Source organism: Mycteria americana, chromosome 1, assembly GCF_035582795.1.
Source record: "Mycteria americana isolate JAX WOST 10 ecotype Jacksonville Zoo and Gardens chromosome 1, USCA_MyAme_1.0, whole genome shotgun sequence".
NCBI lineage: Eukaryota > Metazoa > Chordata > Aves > Ciconiiformes > Ciconiidae > Mycteria > Mycteria americana.
Window position 1 is genome coordinate 198,866,921 of NC_134365.1, and position 19,063 is coordinate 198,885,983.

Consider the following 19,063-nt stretch of genomic DNA (forward strand, 5'->3'; position numbering starts at 1 on the left):
AGTGATAAATATCCTAATTCTAAAAAGCTATTGTATACCTCTGAGACAATTAAAATTCCTTAGATACCTAGATGCAGTACATAATACATTTAGTCAACATTAGAACATGTTAGAGAAGGAACATTTTATCCCAGGACACAGGCAAGCATCTAAAAATAGGCCTTCAGTTTAAATAAAAGTATTGTAATAATGTTCATTGGGAAATCCCCTTTCCTCAGATTACAAAAGTAATATTAATTCCTAGATCATCTCATGCTGTGCAGTAAGAACTGAGCAGAAGAGTTTATAAAAAGTGCCAAATAAATTATATATATATATATATATATATATATATTTAGGAGAAAAATACTGGTTAAAAGTGATGCATTTTTAATTCTTTCATCTAACCCAAGAGAGTCATACCACAGACTTCAGGGCATAGACTGAGCTGTGGCCTGCCCTAATCCATACAGTTTAGCAGCAGGAGAAGAGAATACAAGGGTTTCCCAGGTTTGGTCATAAGATGTTTTGATCACGACATGCCATTTTATTCAAAACATATCATTCCTCACTCAGTTTTGCTTAGTTTTGTCTGGAGGTTGTACATACCTTTCCAGGAATGGCTGGCAGGAAGACAGTATAATGTAATGTGGGATAGAAAGGAAGTTAACCACTGACTAAATATAAATATTAAGCTATCACGGCACCTGAAATGTACACTATTTTTGAGATGCAAAGCAGTGGCAGGAAACAACTCATTCCTTCGTTTACTGTATTCCTTCTCTACTTTTAGTGGTGGGTGTATCCCAATTCTTCTTTGCCAATTTGAAGCTACTTTCTTTCTTTGTGGTAGTTTAGTTAAGGAATATCATGGAATTTATCTTCTTTGAGAAGGTTGATTTAAAAAAGAAAACAAAAAGAGAAGACCGATTTCATGTTCAGCTGGAAAAAGGTTCATGGCATGCAAGAACTAACTGATCTGGGCTCATTTTGTGTCACCAAGGTCCACTGTGCAGAATTACTGCGGCTGGTGGTTGCTGCTGGCATCAACCAGCTTCTGCTTCTGGACAGCAACATCTACCTTTTTACACAGAAACACACAGCATGGAGCACCTAATAGCCCAATTCAAACAGTGTGTGCTAAAATAACACAGTAGCCTTATGGCCACTTGCTGAATCCACACACAGCAAGAGATGTGCCCCGTTCTGAGACGGACCTCACCACCACACGATCAGACGTCAAGGTTTGTATGGGAATGCTACCGGCTATTCTGGCAAGGTCCAGTTCACATCTGTGAATCAGAGCACTTTATTCTCTCATCCTAAATGCTCATATTTCTGTATAAGTATTTCTGACTGTGTAGCCATCTATGGGCATAGCGATGGTAACTTAAAGTGTGTGAAACCATATCAACAGTCCATGAAGTTGGGAACAGCATAAATTCCACCGTGTAGTCCAGCTTAATTGACTCCTTGCCACAAGGAACAGAGAGTCAGGGCTTGTTTGTAAATCACAGTTCAACCTGAACAGCAGCAGTTTCCTCCTCCAACCACCCCACCACCACAGGTGTACCCCTAAAGCTGCCGCATGGGAGGCACGCTACCATTTCTCAGGCTCGTGTCCAAGCGATTGAACGTTTGCTAGCTGCTGACGGTGGTATTGCTGATGTCTAGCGTGTCAATAGCCTACAGTTTGTGATAACTTCCACCCGGGAGGAAAATACTGCGCAATTGTTTCCATTTTATTCAGCTTAATGTTCTTGGTTGGAGGATCTCAGTTTTTTCTTTTTTCTGCCAGTGCTGGTTTTACTTATTTCAGAGCTCAGCCAGCTTTCTTCTAGCATTTAAATTAACTTTGGAAATCCCAAATTGAAAGCCTGTGGTCTCACACCTGTCACAAGACAAAGAACCACAACATTTTGAGCTGTTTACAGCCTCATGTAATCTTGCCCAGGCCTCTAGAGACTGTCAAGCAGCAAGTCGGAAGGAAAGGCTGTTTAAGCTGCAATTTTTAAGTTCTCGGATCACAACTCACATACTGAAAGCTGCAAAAGATGCTGTTTCTTCTTTTTACTGCAGATATTCTCAAGAGCACCTGGAAGATTTACATAAATGACCTCAATTTTAACCTGTTTGGACTAGATTAGTGTGATGGAAAAAAAGTCATGGGTGAGATTCCAGCCCAACCTCTAGATGGGAAAAGTCTTTCCTCTATAAATAGCGCCATGCTCTTTCGGCTGTAACACTTCTCTCACTACTAAATTAGAATTCACAAGTCTTCTGCAGGATTCATAATGGGATCAAAGATTAGAAACTTCTTTGAAGTTTGTCTTCCTTTGCTCCACTGTTAATACATACCTGCACTAATCCACCACGGTTCTCCTAAACTAATCAGTCACTCTCCCTCCCCAGAAGGGACAAGTACACAGGCTTTTTTCAAATCTCCATTTATTTGTGTTCATTATCCACACTTCATTTTGCAAGGGCATAACATTTTGTTAATTGATTTTTCAGGTACTGTAAAGAGGCCAGCTCTGTTTTTTGAAACCTTTTGGTCTAAATGTGATTTGCCAGTAATATTTACAGTACTTACAACTTTGGTCCTGTTTATTGCTAGTAAGGCACACAGTGGATTGAACTGTGTGCATCACAAATTCATAACTTTTCACCTTTGACGACAGCTATTAATAATATGATTGCAATGAGATCATCTTAGACTTACTTTTTTAATTTGATCCTTCTTGAAAGAGATGAAAGAAACACTGAACCTCAAGGTTATTTGCTTCTTGTTTAGGAAAACAAGCTAATAGCCTCATTGACCCTAAGCAGAAATTACACAAGGGAAAATATAATTTCAAAAATCCTTTTGAAATTTCCATAATTCAAAACTGTGACATAGGTATTTCTTTGTCTCACTGTGACTCAAAATTGGCTCATAACTACCATATCAAGCTTCTTGTATCTTTAGATTAATGTTTATTTTTGGGGAAAAAAGCCATCTTAGGAAAAAAGCCATCTTTGGAAAAAAGCCTATTATCATAGAGTTTGTAATGATTTTTGTCATTGGCAGTAATTGGTTCAATTGGGCACCTGTTTGACTCATGGATTTTAAAGCCAGAGTTCCTCACTGTGTTCACCTGCTCCGACCTCACGGACAATACAAAATGCAGAACTGAACCAGATGCAGTATGCAGTGCTTTCTGGAGATGGAACTTTATGGATCTGAATGCATCTAGATTGCCACAAGCTTGAATTTCAGAGAGCACAAAAACTGTGGATGAGGTCAATGAAATACCCAGGTGAGAGCTGTCTCCAGTGATAAGCCCCATCGTTAGACATCCAGAATTAACCCTTTCTAAATATTGATTTATATACTGTAATGATAATGCATGAGAGGGACAGGCTGAAGAGGAAAGTTTCTCAAAAGTCCTGCAAGGTCCTACTTCATTAGTGGGAGACTGTGAAGATTTTAACTGTGACTCCATTAGAAGGCAGATTAGTCCAGAATGGGGTGGGGGGGAGAAGGAAGAAAAAAGAAAGAAACAAATTTTTAAAAAGAAAAAAAAAAAAAAGAAAAGGAGAAAGGGAAGAGCTCTCACTTCTTCAAAGCTTTATTTCTTATTTTTTCTTTGGGCTAAATTAAGAGATTAATCCATTCCGATGAATGCCCACAGGGTTCACTTCTAAACGAGTATTTCCGCCCTCATCAGATAGAATAGGAAGATCAGAGTACGAAAAGGAGGCAATTTATAGTGAGTTTTCTGGTCTTCAGAGGGGTTTTAATTTGGTTGTGACAGATATGTTCCAGCTGCTGCTTGCCTTCATATTTTCAAAAGGACATTTTAAGTGCTACTGTTCTGAGTGCTGTGCATCCCCAGAAAGACGTGTGCTGTACTTGTCCCCATTACCGGCTCCGGACTGACCGTGGCTTTTCCCCAGACTTTGAAAGTCGCACTCCAGCAGCAGCTCTCTTCTACTCCAGGCTGCAGAGGGGACCAGCCTCCTGTCCCCCTCACATCCCTATCGGAAGGCTCTGGGAAGACTAGATGCTTTAGAAAATGTGATTTAAAGACTGAAAAAATAGTTATTTTAGAAATGGCTTTGCTGATTTCTTTTTATCCCTCTATTAAATGAATGAAGTCCATTATACTGCAATAAAAAAGTAGTCATGATCTGCTATTGACCAGGGCAGAACAAAAATAGCCACAGGACATCTTTAAAATGAAGAAGGGGCTGATGAAACAGCCTAGTATAGGGGTACCTAAGCAGGCTGCCACAGTAGCTACACTCACAAGACTGATCATTGAATAACATCTCCCCACAGAGTCAAAGGAGAGAGACAGTTTGGGTGCCTGTGACGGGAATAAGCTACTTGTGGGGCGATGCACTACCTTCTCCAGCAAAACTGGTGTCTGGCAGCCTGGTGTGCCAGTGGTTTGAACTGCTTTTTACCCTCTGCAGATTAAACACTAAGAGTCACAGCGACTAAATTAGGCGCCCATAATCAGTCACATAATCCTGTGTGGAAATGGGCCAGGAAAGAGGATTTGTCACTATCCATTTCTTCCTTGTCGCCTCATTACCCAATACCTGCACAAATATTTGTACTCTCCCACCCCATTATATGGATGGGAAAAGTGAGGTGGATAATTTAAGTCACTTTTTAAAAGCCAGACAGAAATAAGTGCCAAAAACTGGAACTAGAGCTGCCAGGTCTGAGCTGGGACAATTTTAGCACACAGACACAGAATCTCCCAGATCAGCCTTCTTACACCTAAAAATGCAGATTTTATATGGCATTTTACAACAATAACAAACATGATGATTAAGCACTCTGTTGAAGTTGAGCTGGCACAAGAGCTTGGCAAAACTCTTTCAACTGTTCTTTGCTCATAAAAAGCGGACTTTGCAGAATTGAGAGTTTCATGGATTTTTTCAGTTTTGACAAACTTCAGCTCAGTAAATTTGCAACCCCTCCAAATGTTTCAGGTTGGCATCTTCATATAAAAGTAGTTCTGCATTTCTAAGCCAGCTTGATCTTCCTGCCTCTACTTATTCATTGCAGGGAGTGGTGCAGACCCTCCCAGGGCGGTACTGCTTCCCTCTTTCGTGTGCTCTGATGGGCAGAAGAAGATGTAACAGTGTAGACAGTAAAAACATTATCTAAGCTATTAAAATATTATCACATTTAAAATACTATCACAAGCACTGTATTTAAAACCCACTGAAATTAATGGACAACTTCGCTGTTGTTTCAATCCCTGCAAACAAAGAGAAACCACTGTGCCTACACCTCCAAGTCATTCTTTGAAGGTTTTTTTTTTTTTTCCCCAGCTGTAACAACTAGAGTATGAAAAGCAAATGCTGAGAGTCTGGAAGGCAGCTAAAATGTCTTTTCAGCCCTTGCTCTTCCTGGCTGACTTACTGCACTTTTCCAGATGCTTTGCCCCACAAAGCTGAAAATCCTAATGCGATACTGTTCTATTTTAGTCCTATTCAGAGTGAAGCGATGGCATAACATGATTCTTCCATCAAAATATTAATATCAGAACAAGATCAGAAGGAAAAAAAAATTGAATATCTCATGTAGAAAAACGAACAGAAAATCAGTCACAGAAATATGATTGGAATGTATTTTCATATAGGAAAATCTTTGTACTTACATACTTAGGTATTTAAGAACAATTGGTATATCTGTCCTCCACATCATAGTTTTGAATGTTCTACCTTTTTTGGAGGCAATTAGCTATCTATTCAAGGCTTCTGTGCTCACTTTAATTCCCCATTTCTCTACCCACCTGAATCTGGCACTTTTATATCTTTGCTTATTAGAATGAAAATTCAACATTTAGAAAGGCCAAGCAACGCAAGGTCAAAAGCCAGCACAAATCTATACATTGAAGAAGGGATCGTGGAAGTTTACACAAAACATGCAGTTTCATATTTCTATAATTTTAAACAAAACAATAGCTGTCAGGAGATACTAACGCAAGTTTTGAAATGCTCATCACCATTTTCTTTCTCTCTCTGAAAAGAAATTGCTTCAGCACTCAGAGCTGTGGGTAGATATTGAATAGCATTATGTCTTTTAGTCTAGCACCTTGCTGGAGAAGAATTGCCTCTAACACCATGCTATTATTCTATTTTAAGAATCTTAAGCAACAGGGATTTCATCACTTGAGTTGGAAGATTATTCAACAGACTAGTAGACCTTATGACTAGAAGTATTTCCTAATATTATACCTACATTCTTCCATTTCCTAAACTCATAGCAGTTATCATATCTCAACTCATTCTAAACAATCCATCTTTCTTCCAATGCTCCACATATCAAACTGTTTTACAGTGCTTAATGAAGTGTTTCCCATGCGGTGCTTACAGCACATTAGCGTCTATTCTGATGAAGTACAGAAAACTAATTTTGTGAGCAGGATATTCAGCTGATCACCAGAAACACAAGTAGATACAAGCAATGAGAGAACTCTACACCCCTTAAACTAGTAAAACAGAAACTACAGCCTGGGCATCGTGTTACTGCACTGCAGAATCACAAGATAATATTGGGAAGCACATCCCACAACTGTGGTCCTTTGGTGTATGACGCGAACCTCTTTTAGGCAAATTTTATTAGGGCAGACATAGAAGAAGGTTCAATATAGTGTATTTAAAATTCCAAGGGAAAATATGCAAAGTTGGGTATTTTGTTATAAGTTAACTATTCACAAGTTTTTTCTTTATGTTTACACAATTGTTTCACTCCACTCCAAATCATACTGGTTTCAACCTTAACATGAATTTGCTAGTCATTCACCTTTTCTCATATTTAGCAGGGAACACTCACGCTCCTCTTAGACTGAAGTATCTGAATTTTTCAATTCTAGCCAATTGAGACTGTAAACAAACTCAACAAGTTTTTTGACATACAAAACCCCCCTCTGTCTAAATAAAGAATAATGGTTTAGAATATTATGCATTTTAAAACCTCAAAAGTAGTAGGCCAGAGTTGAGGGTAAACTTGAACTTTTCAGGTAATCTTGCACAAAAATATTACTGGAAAAACCTATCTGTGGCACGGAACAAATCTGGGGAGGGCTGATAGCAGGACCTGGAGCTGAGCCTCAGCCTGGGGTTTCCCAGCTGTCCCACAGCTGTCAGGCCATGTGGCTTTGCCCCAGCAGAAGACCTCACATAGGCCTTGCTGCACCGTGGTACAGAGCTGATGTGGGAAGCCATGGGATGGGAGGTATGAGAGTGGCAGGGAGAGCTGCACACTCCGCACCGAGCGGAGCGGAACATTAATAGCAACAAAGGATGGACCCTCTCCATTGGTACAGCAAGCTCTCACTGCTTCCGCTTCTCTGAGTTGTTTTATTCAAACACAACTGCCCTTGTTCACCGTATCGAACAAAGAGCTCACCCTGAACCATTTTAACCATTTCATTTTGAACACGGCAGGACAGCCAGTGGTGAGCCGTGGTGAGCTCCCCTGATCCATCCTAGGACCCAGCTTCGAAATGGAGTGGTCTTTGGCTTCTGTCCCTAGGACCCAGCTTCGAAATGGAGTGGTCTTTGGCTTCTGTCGTTGCATCCCAGCTCCTTCAGCAACATGAGAAGCTGCCTCACATGCCACTGTCATCGTCAATGAGCTTCACAGACCCTGGCTCCCCTGTGTGCAAATCGCAAGTTACAGTTACACGTAAGCACCAAAAAGTGGATTTTAAATGGCCAAAACAGACTAGTGACCCTGGGTTGCAGGTCAGTTCCCTGCCACAGAAGCTGGCGAGATGCTGAGAGGTTTGGGTGCCAGAGCTGTCCCTCCAGCCTCAGCACACAATTGGGCAGGACCCCATAGGAGCAGAGTCCCATTATGACTGATCCTGATTAGCAGCTGATGGCACGGCTGTCGCAGTTGGCATGTTATCGGCAAACAGCAGCCTGGCTTATACCCACACTCCAGGGATGGGACTCCAGAAAAGACCAGAAGACAAGCAGGCAAGTGCTGCACAGCCTGCCCTGTCCCTACCACGGGAAAAGAGCACAGTCCCACCGCTGCAAATCCATTTAATTGAGTCAATCAGAATACGCGAGCTATTGCCAGGAAGTCAGCCGAGGAGCGTAGCACAGGCTCCGTGCACATCCAGGCTCACTGCTTTCAGAGAGGTCACGGGAAGGGGAGAAATCTGGTGAAGAACAAAGCTGCCGCATCACAGCTCCATTAACAAACTTCCCTGCAACATAAACAACGCATCTCCTTACTCTAAACAAGCGGGGTTTTACTCTCTAGACAGTATTTAATCAGTATTAGTATGCCAAAATGAGACACTAGTTGGGATTTCTGAAAAGAAATATAGCGATCAGGGGTTTGGGAAGAGCTAGCACCACAAGACATCTGGCAGGGGAGAGAAAAGCAAGAACAGGATCTCACTAGGACCTCTTCAAGAATCACTGTTTCCCCTAGAACACTCTGCCCCTAAAAAAACGCTGTTTTCCTCTCACCCAGCCATAGTCATCTGCTTTTTAGCAACTTACAACACATCATGATTTTTTTTACGGCAGATACAAGACCTTGAGGTGAGCCCCTCCATTTACAACAGTAGCAGCCCCTCTATTTATAACATATGCACAGTTGTAAGATGTTTTAAATTACTTCTGTCTCCCTGACATGCAGAGATGCTGCTTAAATAGGAAACTGTGTTATCATATATGTTTGAAGATTTCGAAAGCTAGATCATTTTGCATTTTCTACCCTACTGAGCTAGGAAATTAACAGTAAAACTTTACCCTGCCCTCTAGGAAGCCTGATTTAGTTAAAGACATGATCTCAGGTAGTAACTCCAGAATCAGCTATTTATTTAATTTAAATAAAACCATTTTTCCAGCAGACAGTGAAGGGAAGAAATAATATGCCATGCTAAGATTCCTGAGCCAATACTTCTCCCTTACATCCACTCTTGGGGTTACTTTCTGTGCACGTTGAAGTGCACTGCTGATCTGCGTTAAATAAACTGCGGTAGAATGGAAAGCAACTAATTTGTGCTCCCTGGGTGTTGGGCAACTAATTTAATTCTTGCTGGCACATAGACTATAAATAGAAGAAGATGATACAGTTTCACACTGATAATATTTCTATGAAATTTAATAATTCAACAGTAAGGAAACAATTTTTTCTTCCTACCTATCTGCCCTATCAGGAGTGATAAACGGGAGTTGTGTTGCCTTTAATCCAAAGAAAGCAGGTGATGTTAGGTGTCTTCTTGTGTCATGACTTACCCGAGGGCTGACACCCTAAAACAGGGCGTGCCCTCACCCACTTGGCAACACACCTTCTCTTCCTCTCACCCCAGTCCGGGGTGGAATTAAAGACAAGTAAGAGACTTCTGGGCTGGCCAGCTGTGCTTGTCATAGGAACCACGTCAGAGAGATGACCCTCAGGCGGTGCTCATTCTCTTGCTCTCCCATGGAGGTGGAGGGAAACTAGACAACTGCTTAGATCAGCTATCTATCTGACTTGTCAGCAAGAGCAGAAGTGATAGGTCCTATTTTTCATCAGTTGACAGGCTGAGCTCATCTCTACATGAATTTGTACAAGCAGAACACTTCCCCCGGGTAATTTTCATATCCTTCAGAAACATTCTTGCAACATGCACAAGTTGGTCACAACATCCTAATCCCAACATTAGAGAGGGTTACCATCTTCAACCAAGTCATCTGGAACAAAATGTATGCGCTAAATACTTCCACGTCCTTCTGCTGATTGGAATATGGTTTCAGTTTTTATGGGCTTAATGTACAAATACAATATAAAAATACACCGTAATATATAAATTAAATCAACTTCTTTTTAGACGAATGAAGAGTCAGATGTAACTTTCTGGGTCTGAGATTACTAATGCTTCTTCCACAGTTTTTTGAATGGAAATCAATTGATTCAAATTCCATGGTTTGGAGTATTTTCCTTTTAGAGAATTCCCAATTGTATGAACTGTGTTCAAGGATAGTGCTGTACCTACAGATGGGGTTTTTTTCAGATTCATACCTGAAATTGCTAGACAACAACATTTCTTGCAGAGATGTAGCTTAGATCTAATCAGAAATCAGGTAATTCTGTCCCTAACAAAAGCTTTATGTAACCAAAGACAAAAAGATTACGACACCAGATAAAAAGAAAAGCTTTCCAAAGGTGTAAACATAGGGTAAAAGCACAAAGCAAAAGAGGCTGACTACCCTCAAAGTACAGTTTATTAGGAAATAAACAGAAACGAGCAATCAGTCCAACAGTAAAACAAGATACAAGCGTATGTTTGGGGGCATTGGAAAAGTTAGAAGTCCCTGGACACATTAGTCTTTGGCATTTCAATTACCCCATATAAAAGGGGAAAGAGAAAATCCTTAGGATTTTTAACTATTTTCATTTTATTTATTTTAATTCACTTCAAATTAATACAAACACTGAAAGATTTAGGAGCCCGCAGCATCTTGTCTCCTCTGGCGCTTCATATCACCTGGTCCCCCCCGTCTGCACCCCTCCCGGGCTGATACCACTTGCTTTGATATTGACACAGTTCAGGCTCAATCCAGTCTTCAAAGAAAAATGGGCATGAAAATCCCTCAATCCCCCTTTCCGCTCTGAGCCCAGGGCATGCGCACACTTCCCAAGGACTGCACAATCCAGTGGGTATTATTTTGTACTTAATAAAATTAACAGTCTTTACAGAAAATAGGATTTGAAATGACATTTCAGCAACAGGATCCTTCCAAGTCTGGTAGATGAGACAACAGCTACGATATCAGTTCTGATCCCTTTCATATCACTGGCATTATTTGATTAATTTTCTAAACTAAGTTTATTACACTGCATATTAAGAGGCAGAAGAAAAGCAGATGAGAAAGACTATGTTGCTCATTTTAGATAATCTTTGTCCTAAACTGTTCTGCATGGCTGCAATGTACTTACCAAACACAGTTTACTGTGATTATTTACTGACTTCAGCTTGCAAGAAGAGATATTCTAAGTAAAAACAAAATATAAAAATGCCTCAGGTTCACTCTTAATGTGATTTTCTCTGCAGCAGGGAAACCAGCCCCTTCTATATGCAAAGTACATTCAGCACCTATTCATCTATTATGAATAATATTTTTTAAAATTACACTGGGAAATCAAGATACCAAACCTACAACTCAGTGGCACAGAAGAGATTAGTGAGTGCTGCACAGATTACATTTGTCCTAAATTAGACACAAACTCCAGTCTGGACAATCCTGGAATACATCTATTTAATATCCCTCCAGAAAGAAGGACACTTTTTGGACTTACGGTTGGTTGTCCTGCTTTGATCACTCTGAGCACTGTCGTTTGACTGGTTGCTAGAGACAGAGGATACGCTCGAGCTCCTGACAAAACCAAATGCGGCCAGCTTAGCTGCTGGCAACCGTGAATAACCTGGAGGGCGAAGTCCAGACTGGCAGGGCTTGGGGAGATTTGATTTTGCAGCACTTGGACATGAGCCTTTCTTAAGATCAACTGAAAGAAGGAAAAAGAAAGAAATTTTTATTAAATAAACTAAACTGGGACATACTGACCATTACCTGTACCACCCAGCTACATAAAGTCAGTATAAAGACTGAATACGAGTTTTAACAGCTGCTCAAACTGCAGTGATGTCTTATTCTTTGCTCCACTAAAAAGAAGTTCTGTGGAACAATTACAGGTCGCAATAATTTTTAAAACATGAAATGCAGCAAGGACCCATGAGGCGTAACTCAAACTTCCAGCAAAGTAACGTAGTTCAAGTCTGCTAAGATTTTTTTAAATGTTTTCTTCTTTTATGCACGTTCTAATTTTACATTTGTTATGTGCCAATTAAAAGACACTCATACACAGAGACAAACACGCTACGCATAGCCTCCAATTTTGGAAACTATTGTAAAAAGCCAACAATCCCCTTCAAGGACACAGGACTTCTTTATATTCCATCAAAGAAAACACTTCTTTGAAGTCTTTCTCTCAAATTTTGCTAAAAGAAAATGCCCTTTTCTTGCACCAAGCCTGGAAACAAGGATGTGACCTGTAAAGTTGTACTTTTTTAACATACCACCAGCCATTTCCGCTGATGGACTTCTCCTCACTACATCAGCCTATGTGAATGACATCAACCAAGTCTCAGACAACTGCCAATAGCGGGCTTATAACAGATGAACTTAGGCAACAACAGTAGTTCAGCTACCAGGTCCGCCTACTAACTGGTCATCTGTCTCTAGCTTGTGTCCTAACCCGTATTCTGCTGCTCTTGCTTAGGCCAACTTTTCTAGGCAAATCCAGAACATAGGTCCATAAATGCTCCAAATTGTATTCATGGACCAAAGGTCTATGGACCGAAAGTCCATGAACATGGCAGACTTGTCTTCAAGGACCAAAGATTAGAGTTTGCTTTTGATTGGAAGGTCTGGATACCAAGTGGATCTGGACCTCAGGTGTACATAAAATTTGGACAGAGCTTTTCTTTGTAGGTTTGATAATGTCATATTACTGTTCATTGTGGAATCCTGAGCAGCAAAAATATACATTAAAAAAAAAATTAACGAAGTTCTCCAAAAGCTGATGCTAGAGTGTTTAATCAGTCATCAGGACCAGTGGGTTAGGAGACAAGGCAGCATTAAAACTATCAATATATTCTGCCAGAAAAGAATATATTCTGCCACAATGTCACCCTTTTTCCATTCTTGTTCAGTGAACACTATTTGTGCATTAGCCTGACACATACTTCAAAGGAAGAAGTGAATGTTCATAATATAAAGGAAAAATAGAAATTAACTGCAGAGTAAGAATATGGTCTTCATATTATTACAGTATTTAATTCTTTTGTAAACTATGTAGGTCACAGCTTTATTAATTTTAATGAAGCATTACCCTTTGAGGAGACTTTATAGAAAACAAGACTAACTCCTTTGAGCAGAAAAATGTTATGGGGATTTTGAAAGATAATTGTGTACCTCATCACAATAATAATACTAAGCTTTGTTTTACAAAACTAAGCCTTTTCTTTTGAAATAGAATTATATGTAACACCAACCTAAAAAGAGTTTTGTTATCCTATAAAACACATTCCTAAAAAAGACATCAAAAAATGCTCCTTGCTCAATGAACGAAATAATTTATATACTATAGACTCCTAAAACTGCATTTTTTGTACCCACTTTTCACAGGTTGAGGCCTTTATTAAGACACAAGGAGATGGATGTCTGACTGCAGCACCTTTACCAGCCCAGAGAAAGACATGCTGGGGAAAGTGGTTAGAAATGGTTTTATTTAAAAAGCATTTGAAATGTGCTTGCCCTAGGACGGTGAGGTTCACCTGGGACTCCCATGTCCCCAGCTCAACCCAGGGATGCCCACACTGAGTCCCCAGGCTGTTCGTTCTCTGCACCGCCGTGCGACGAAGTGCTTGCAGTCCGCGGCACACCAAGCGGCTGTCATTGAAGAAGAATTTCCTTAAACCCAGAAGGTTTTTGGTGACAAATTGCCCAGCCACCTCTACCTTTTCTTCAAAATCATTCTCCCAGACCTGGGCACAGGATTCAGTGTTTTTTCTCACACTTGCGTGCATGTTTCAGTTTATGACTTCAATTCAAATTCCCCCTGAACTAACAATATTTTGTATCTTAAACTCAACATCATCCTTAAATTATTTTTCACTCCTCTTCTTTGTAATCCAGCTCTTCTGTACCATGAGGACCTGGGGCAGGACATTATCCTCATTAGGGATGCATTCAAGTCCTTAAAGCTAAGTCATCTTGTGTCTTCTTTCTCATTAAAATACATGAGACATCAGCCTATTGTACGCTTTTTCTGTCCTAAATATCATCAAGTTTTACGATGGAAGTTCTTTCTTTATTTCTGTTTCTTAGAAGTATAGAAGCACTCCTGCAAACAAGGTCCGGGAGTTCAAAACAAAAGTTATTTTAATGAGAAGCTTTCATTTTAATAAAAATCTGCCAAAATAAGCTTAAAAAATTGGCAAAAAATCTTTCCAGCTGTCTCACTGCCTGAAGCTAATTATAGAATTAAGTATTGTTGTCTGTATGGCACACAAGCAATTTTCTATGACACTTCAAGCTGTTCCCATCTAGAAACATGAAAACATTTTGAGGTAGTGACTGACTGACACAAACCAGATGTGCCTGGGGAGCCTTAAGAAAAGTCTGAGCTAGACTTCTTATGCATCCCCACTGCACGAATCACATCTTCACACACAAGTAGAAGCAACTTTTGTGTGACTTCTCTGTGAAATGTGAAATAGGTTTTAGCTGAAATGAATGAAAAATTAAAGAAAGGAGTTACACAGATATGTTCTTTTGAGAAAGAGTAGCAGTTCAAGATTTCAACTCTGCTTGCGATTCAGGGATCCTTGGCAAGCCTTTGTTATCTTGTGGTGGGGTTTTTGGTTGTTCTTTCTTTTTTTTTTACAAGCATTTCCATTAAAACTTTAATCATTAGGTGTCATTTTCTCTCAGAAAGCTCACTTTATTTTATAGGATGCTCTGAACATCATTATTCTCATTTCATATTCAGGAATCTGGGGCAAAGAAGTTACCTGCAAGGTCACTGAATTAGTCAGAGATAATACAAGCAGAGTTAACCACCTCAGAGTTAACTCAATCATTGATATCTTTGCAGATTAAAAACCAATTGTGCAGGAAACCTATTCTATTGCCACTACCTTTGTGGTTTACCTGTTATAGACATAATGACTTCTCTCTGAACAAGAACTGAGGAAAGGGGCTTTAAAACAGAGGCTTTAATGATTTACACCTAAACAACAGTGAGCAGGTTGTGCCCAGCTCCCCTGATGGTCTCTCATCCAAATACAGTCAAGCCTGGGACAGTTCAGTTCCAAAGGAAAAACAGTTGTCACTGCTGAACATCAATTAATTTCTGATCGGCCAGTCCACCATTATACTATACGAAATGCCCCTTTCCTCCTGCTTCAGATTTAAATGCCCCAAAATTTGCTCTGTACCCAGCTCCCAGCTCCCAGGCAACACGAGGCTGGTTAGCACGTTCCCACCACCCCGAGAATTTGTCAGCTCGCCCTTCATTCAAACAGCAAATATCCATGTTCGCTTTATAGCTGACGTGCAAAGCAGCAGCATTCCACAGAAACACCTAGCACAGGAACTGTCAGTGCCTGAGCCACACTCACTGCATTTTCCACTGAAAGCCCAGAGCAGCAAGAGCACTCCTCTGTGCACCAGAGCCACATCTCCTCCCCAGAGCAGCAAGAGCACTCCTCTGTGCACCAGAGCCACATCTCCTCCATCCAGCTGCACTCGTCGGCTGCTCAGAAGCGCTGCGGGTGCCCAGCCAGCGACGATGCTTGGCTCTCCTCAGGGAGGAGGTAGGGTAAGAAGCATTTGTCTGCTGCTGCAGCCAGATGGTTACTCATACTGTTCTTATGACTGAGAGTTTAGCCTGGTTGGCAGACTCCCTTGGGAGGCAGTCCTGAAGGGCAATGGAGTCCTGGAAGGGTGGACATCCTTCAAGAGGGAAACCTTAAAGGCGCAGGAGCAGGCCATCACCATGTGCTGAAAGTCGAGCCTGCAGGGAAGAAGACTGGCCTGGCTGAACAGAGAGCTTTGGCTGGAACTCAGGAAAAAAAGAAGAGTTTATGACCTTCAGAAGAAGGGGCAGGCAACTCAGGAGGACTACAAGGATGTTGTGAGGTTATGCAGGAAGAAAACTAGAAGGGTCAAAGCCCAGCTAGAACTTAATCTGGCTACTGCCGTAAAAGACAATAAAAAATGTTTCTATAAATATCTTAGCAACAAAAGGAGGGCTAAGGAGAATCTCCGTCCTTTATTGGATGTGGGGGGAAACATAGTGACAAAGGATGGGGAAAAGGCTGAGGTACTTAATGCCTTCTTTGCTTCCGTTTTTAATAGTCAGACCAGTTGTTCTCTGGGTACCCAGCCCCCTGAGCTGGAAGACGGGGAGCAGAATGAAGCCCCCATCATCCCAGGGGAAATGGTTAGTGACCTGCTGCACCACTTAGACACACACAAGTCTATGGGGCTGGATGGGATCCACCCAAGGGTACTGAGGGAGCTGGCAGAAGTGCTCACCAAGCCACTTTCCATCCTTTATCAGCAGCTCTGGCTAACCGGGGAGGGTCCCAGTTGACTGGAGGTTAGCAAATGTGATGCCCATCTACAAGAAGGGCTGGAAGGAGGATCCAGGGAACTACAGGCCTGTCAGCCTGACCTCAGTACCGGGGAAAATTATGGAGTGGTTCATCTTGAGTGCACTCAACAGGCATGTGCAGGCCAACCAGGGGATCAGGCCCAGCCAGCATGGGTTCAGGAAAGGCAGGTCCTGCTTGACCAACCTGATCTCCTTCTATGACAAGGTGACCCTCTTAGCGGATGAGGGAAAGGCTGTGGATGTTGTCTATCTAGACTTCAGTAAAGCCTTTGACACCGTTTCCCACAGCATTCTCCTCGAGAACTGGCTGCTCATGGCTTGGACGGGTGTACTCTTCGCTGGGTAAAGAACTGGCTGGATGGCCGGGCCCAAAGAGTGGTGGTGAATGGAGTTTACTCCAGTTGGCGGCCGGTCACAAGTGGTGTTCCCCAGGGCTCTGTGTTGGGGCCAGTTCTGTTTCATATCTTTATCAATGATCTGGACGAGGGGATCGAGTGCACCCTCAGGAAGTTTGCAGAGGACACCAGGTTGGGCGGGAGTGTTGATCTGCTCGAGGGTAGGAAGGCTCTACAGAGGGACCTGGACAGGCTGGATCAATGGGCTGGGGCCAATTGTATGAGGTTCAACAAGGCCAAGTGCCGGGTCCTGCACTTGGGTCACAACAACCCCATGCAACGCTACAGGCTTGGGGAAGAGTGGCTGGAAAGCTGCCTGGTGGAAAAGGACCTGGGAGTGTTGTTTGACAGCCAGCTGAATATGAGCCGGCAGTGTGTCCAGGTGGCTAAGAAGGCCAGTAGCATCCTGGCTTGTATCAGAAATAGTGTGGCCAGCAGGACCAGGGAAGTGATCGTTCCCCTGTACTCGGCACTGGTGAGGCCGCACCTCGAATCCTGTGTTCAGTTTTGGGCCCCTCACTACAAGAGAGACCTTGAGGTGCTGGAGTGTGTCCAGAGAAGGGCAACGAAGCTGGTGAAGGGTCTGGAGCACAAGTCTTGTGAGGAGCGGCTGAGGGAGCTGGGACTGTTTAGCCTGGAGAAAAGGAGGCTGAGGGGAGACCTTATCGCTCTCTACAACTACCCGAAAGGAGAAAGGAGGTTGTAGAGAGGTGGGGGTCGGCCTCTTCTCCCAAGTAACAAGCGATGGGACAAGAGGAAATGGCCTCAAGTTGTGCCAAGGGAGGTTTAGACTGGATGTTAGGAACAATTCACTGAAAGGGTTGTGAAGCATTGAAACTGGCTGCGCAGGGAAGTGACTGAGCCACCATCCCTGGAGGTATTTAAAAGACATTTGGATGAGGTGCTTAGGGACATGGTTTAGTGGTGGACTTGGCAGTGTTAAGTTTACGGTTGGACTCGATGGTCTTAAAGGTCTTTTCCAACCTAAATGACTCTATGATTCTATATGGGTAAGCCTCAAGTATGGTGAAAATGTCCTTAGCAAAAACTCTGATGAAGTGTGTGTCTCCCTTTGAAGCACTTAATTTTTCTTTATGAAATACAGTCAGATTTCTCTCCCAAAGAAAGCAGAGAGTGCCAACCAAAAACACTGCAGATTAGTGGGGGATAGAGAATATTTTCCCCTCTGAATTCTCCCCTTGTCACCTCTTTCCTTAAACAATTAAGAGGTTTGCCAGCTCAAATCCAAGCACCTCAGATTGTAAACCTATAAAATGAGCATGCAACTGGAGTAGCAGTAATGCAACATTTCAGGAAGTAACCTCAAAACCCCTTTTCTATCATCAAATCTCATTTACTTGTTCAAGGATTAGGTATTACTGAGAATAAACATGAAAGCAAAGCTTTCCTACCAGGAGAAAGGTGCAGACATATTGCAGCATTCATGATGAAATACATGATATATACACAAATACACAAATAAATGCATGTATTTGTGTATGTCTGTGTAATCAGAAACATTGCTGTCCTGATTTATAAATAAATTTTATCTTTAACAAGACTTGACTCGCTTAGAAATGAGAGAAACTGCTAGACCCTCAGGACTGGCAAATTTAATACACAGAGAGGTAATAAGGAAACAGCATTTCATTAACTCACTCTTTGAGAAAAAAATACTATAAATACTACTGAAAAATGTAGAATTAAGTGAAGTTTTAATGATGAGATCTCTGTTATACTTTTCAAAATCAGACATTAATCCCATCAAAATAATCAGTTAATTAATGCAAATCCTAACACGCTTGCTCCAAGAAGTCTTTATAACCAAGGAAAACATATTCATAATTTATGTTGTAGACACGGTATCCTTCAATGCTTGTTTTGAATTACAAGTTTCCCATAGAAAGAGCAGAGTCAATTTACATAAAATAAACAAACGTTAAGCTTTCAGAGACACTACTGCACCTTTAAATACATCACAAGTCAATGACTTCCTCTCTTACCTACAGAATGCTTTTTCTTAGAGTCAGGCTGCTTGCCTGACCCATCTGAGGCAAAGCATCACCTAAGGAGCAGCCCTGCTTAATACGGAACTCGCAGCCAATGCCAACACGCGTGCCATGTCCTACAGATGAAGAAGGATCACTGCTCCAGTCATATTTTAGGCATCACACTTGTGGGATCATTCATTATTATTTTACTTTCTACTTGGCGTGTCTTAAAACTAACAAAACCCTTAATGTACTTGTAGTACTTGCAGTCCATCACAGCAGTTCAGGGATTTAATTATCAATTACTTTAGAGTCAGTTTTATGAGTATTAGTATTATACACAGGCCAAACCACTCAGCTTATCAGTGCTGCTTAAACAGGCTGCTACATTATGAATGGCATGGCAAAGGGGAATAAAATCCTCATTATGAGCCACTGCTGCTGTCCTCGATACTGTGCCATGGTGATTTCACTTTAAAAGCCTCCGTGATACCTCACAC

At 41.5% G+C, this 19,063-nt stretch overlaps 1 protein-coding gene across 1 annotated transcript in view; it reads right to left on the minus strand.

Moving 5' to 3' along the window:
- The window catches only part of MTUS2 (microtubule associated scaffold protein 2), a 199,670-nt gene that overhangs the window by 168,863 nt on the left and 11,744 nt on the right, over positions 1–19,063 (minus strand). The window contains exon 3 of the mRNA XM_075492006.1: positions 11,294–11,500. Within this exon, the coding sequence (XP_075348121.1) occupies positions 11,294–11,500 (207 nt within the window). The remainder of the gene's footprint in view (positions 1–11,293; positions 11,501–19,063) is intronic.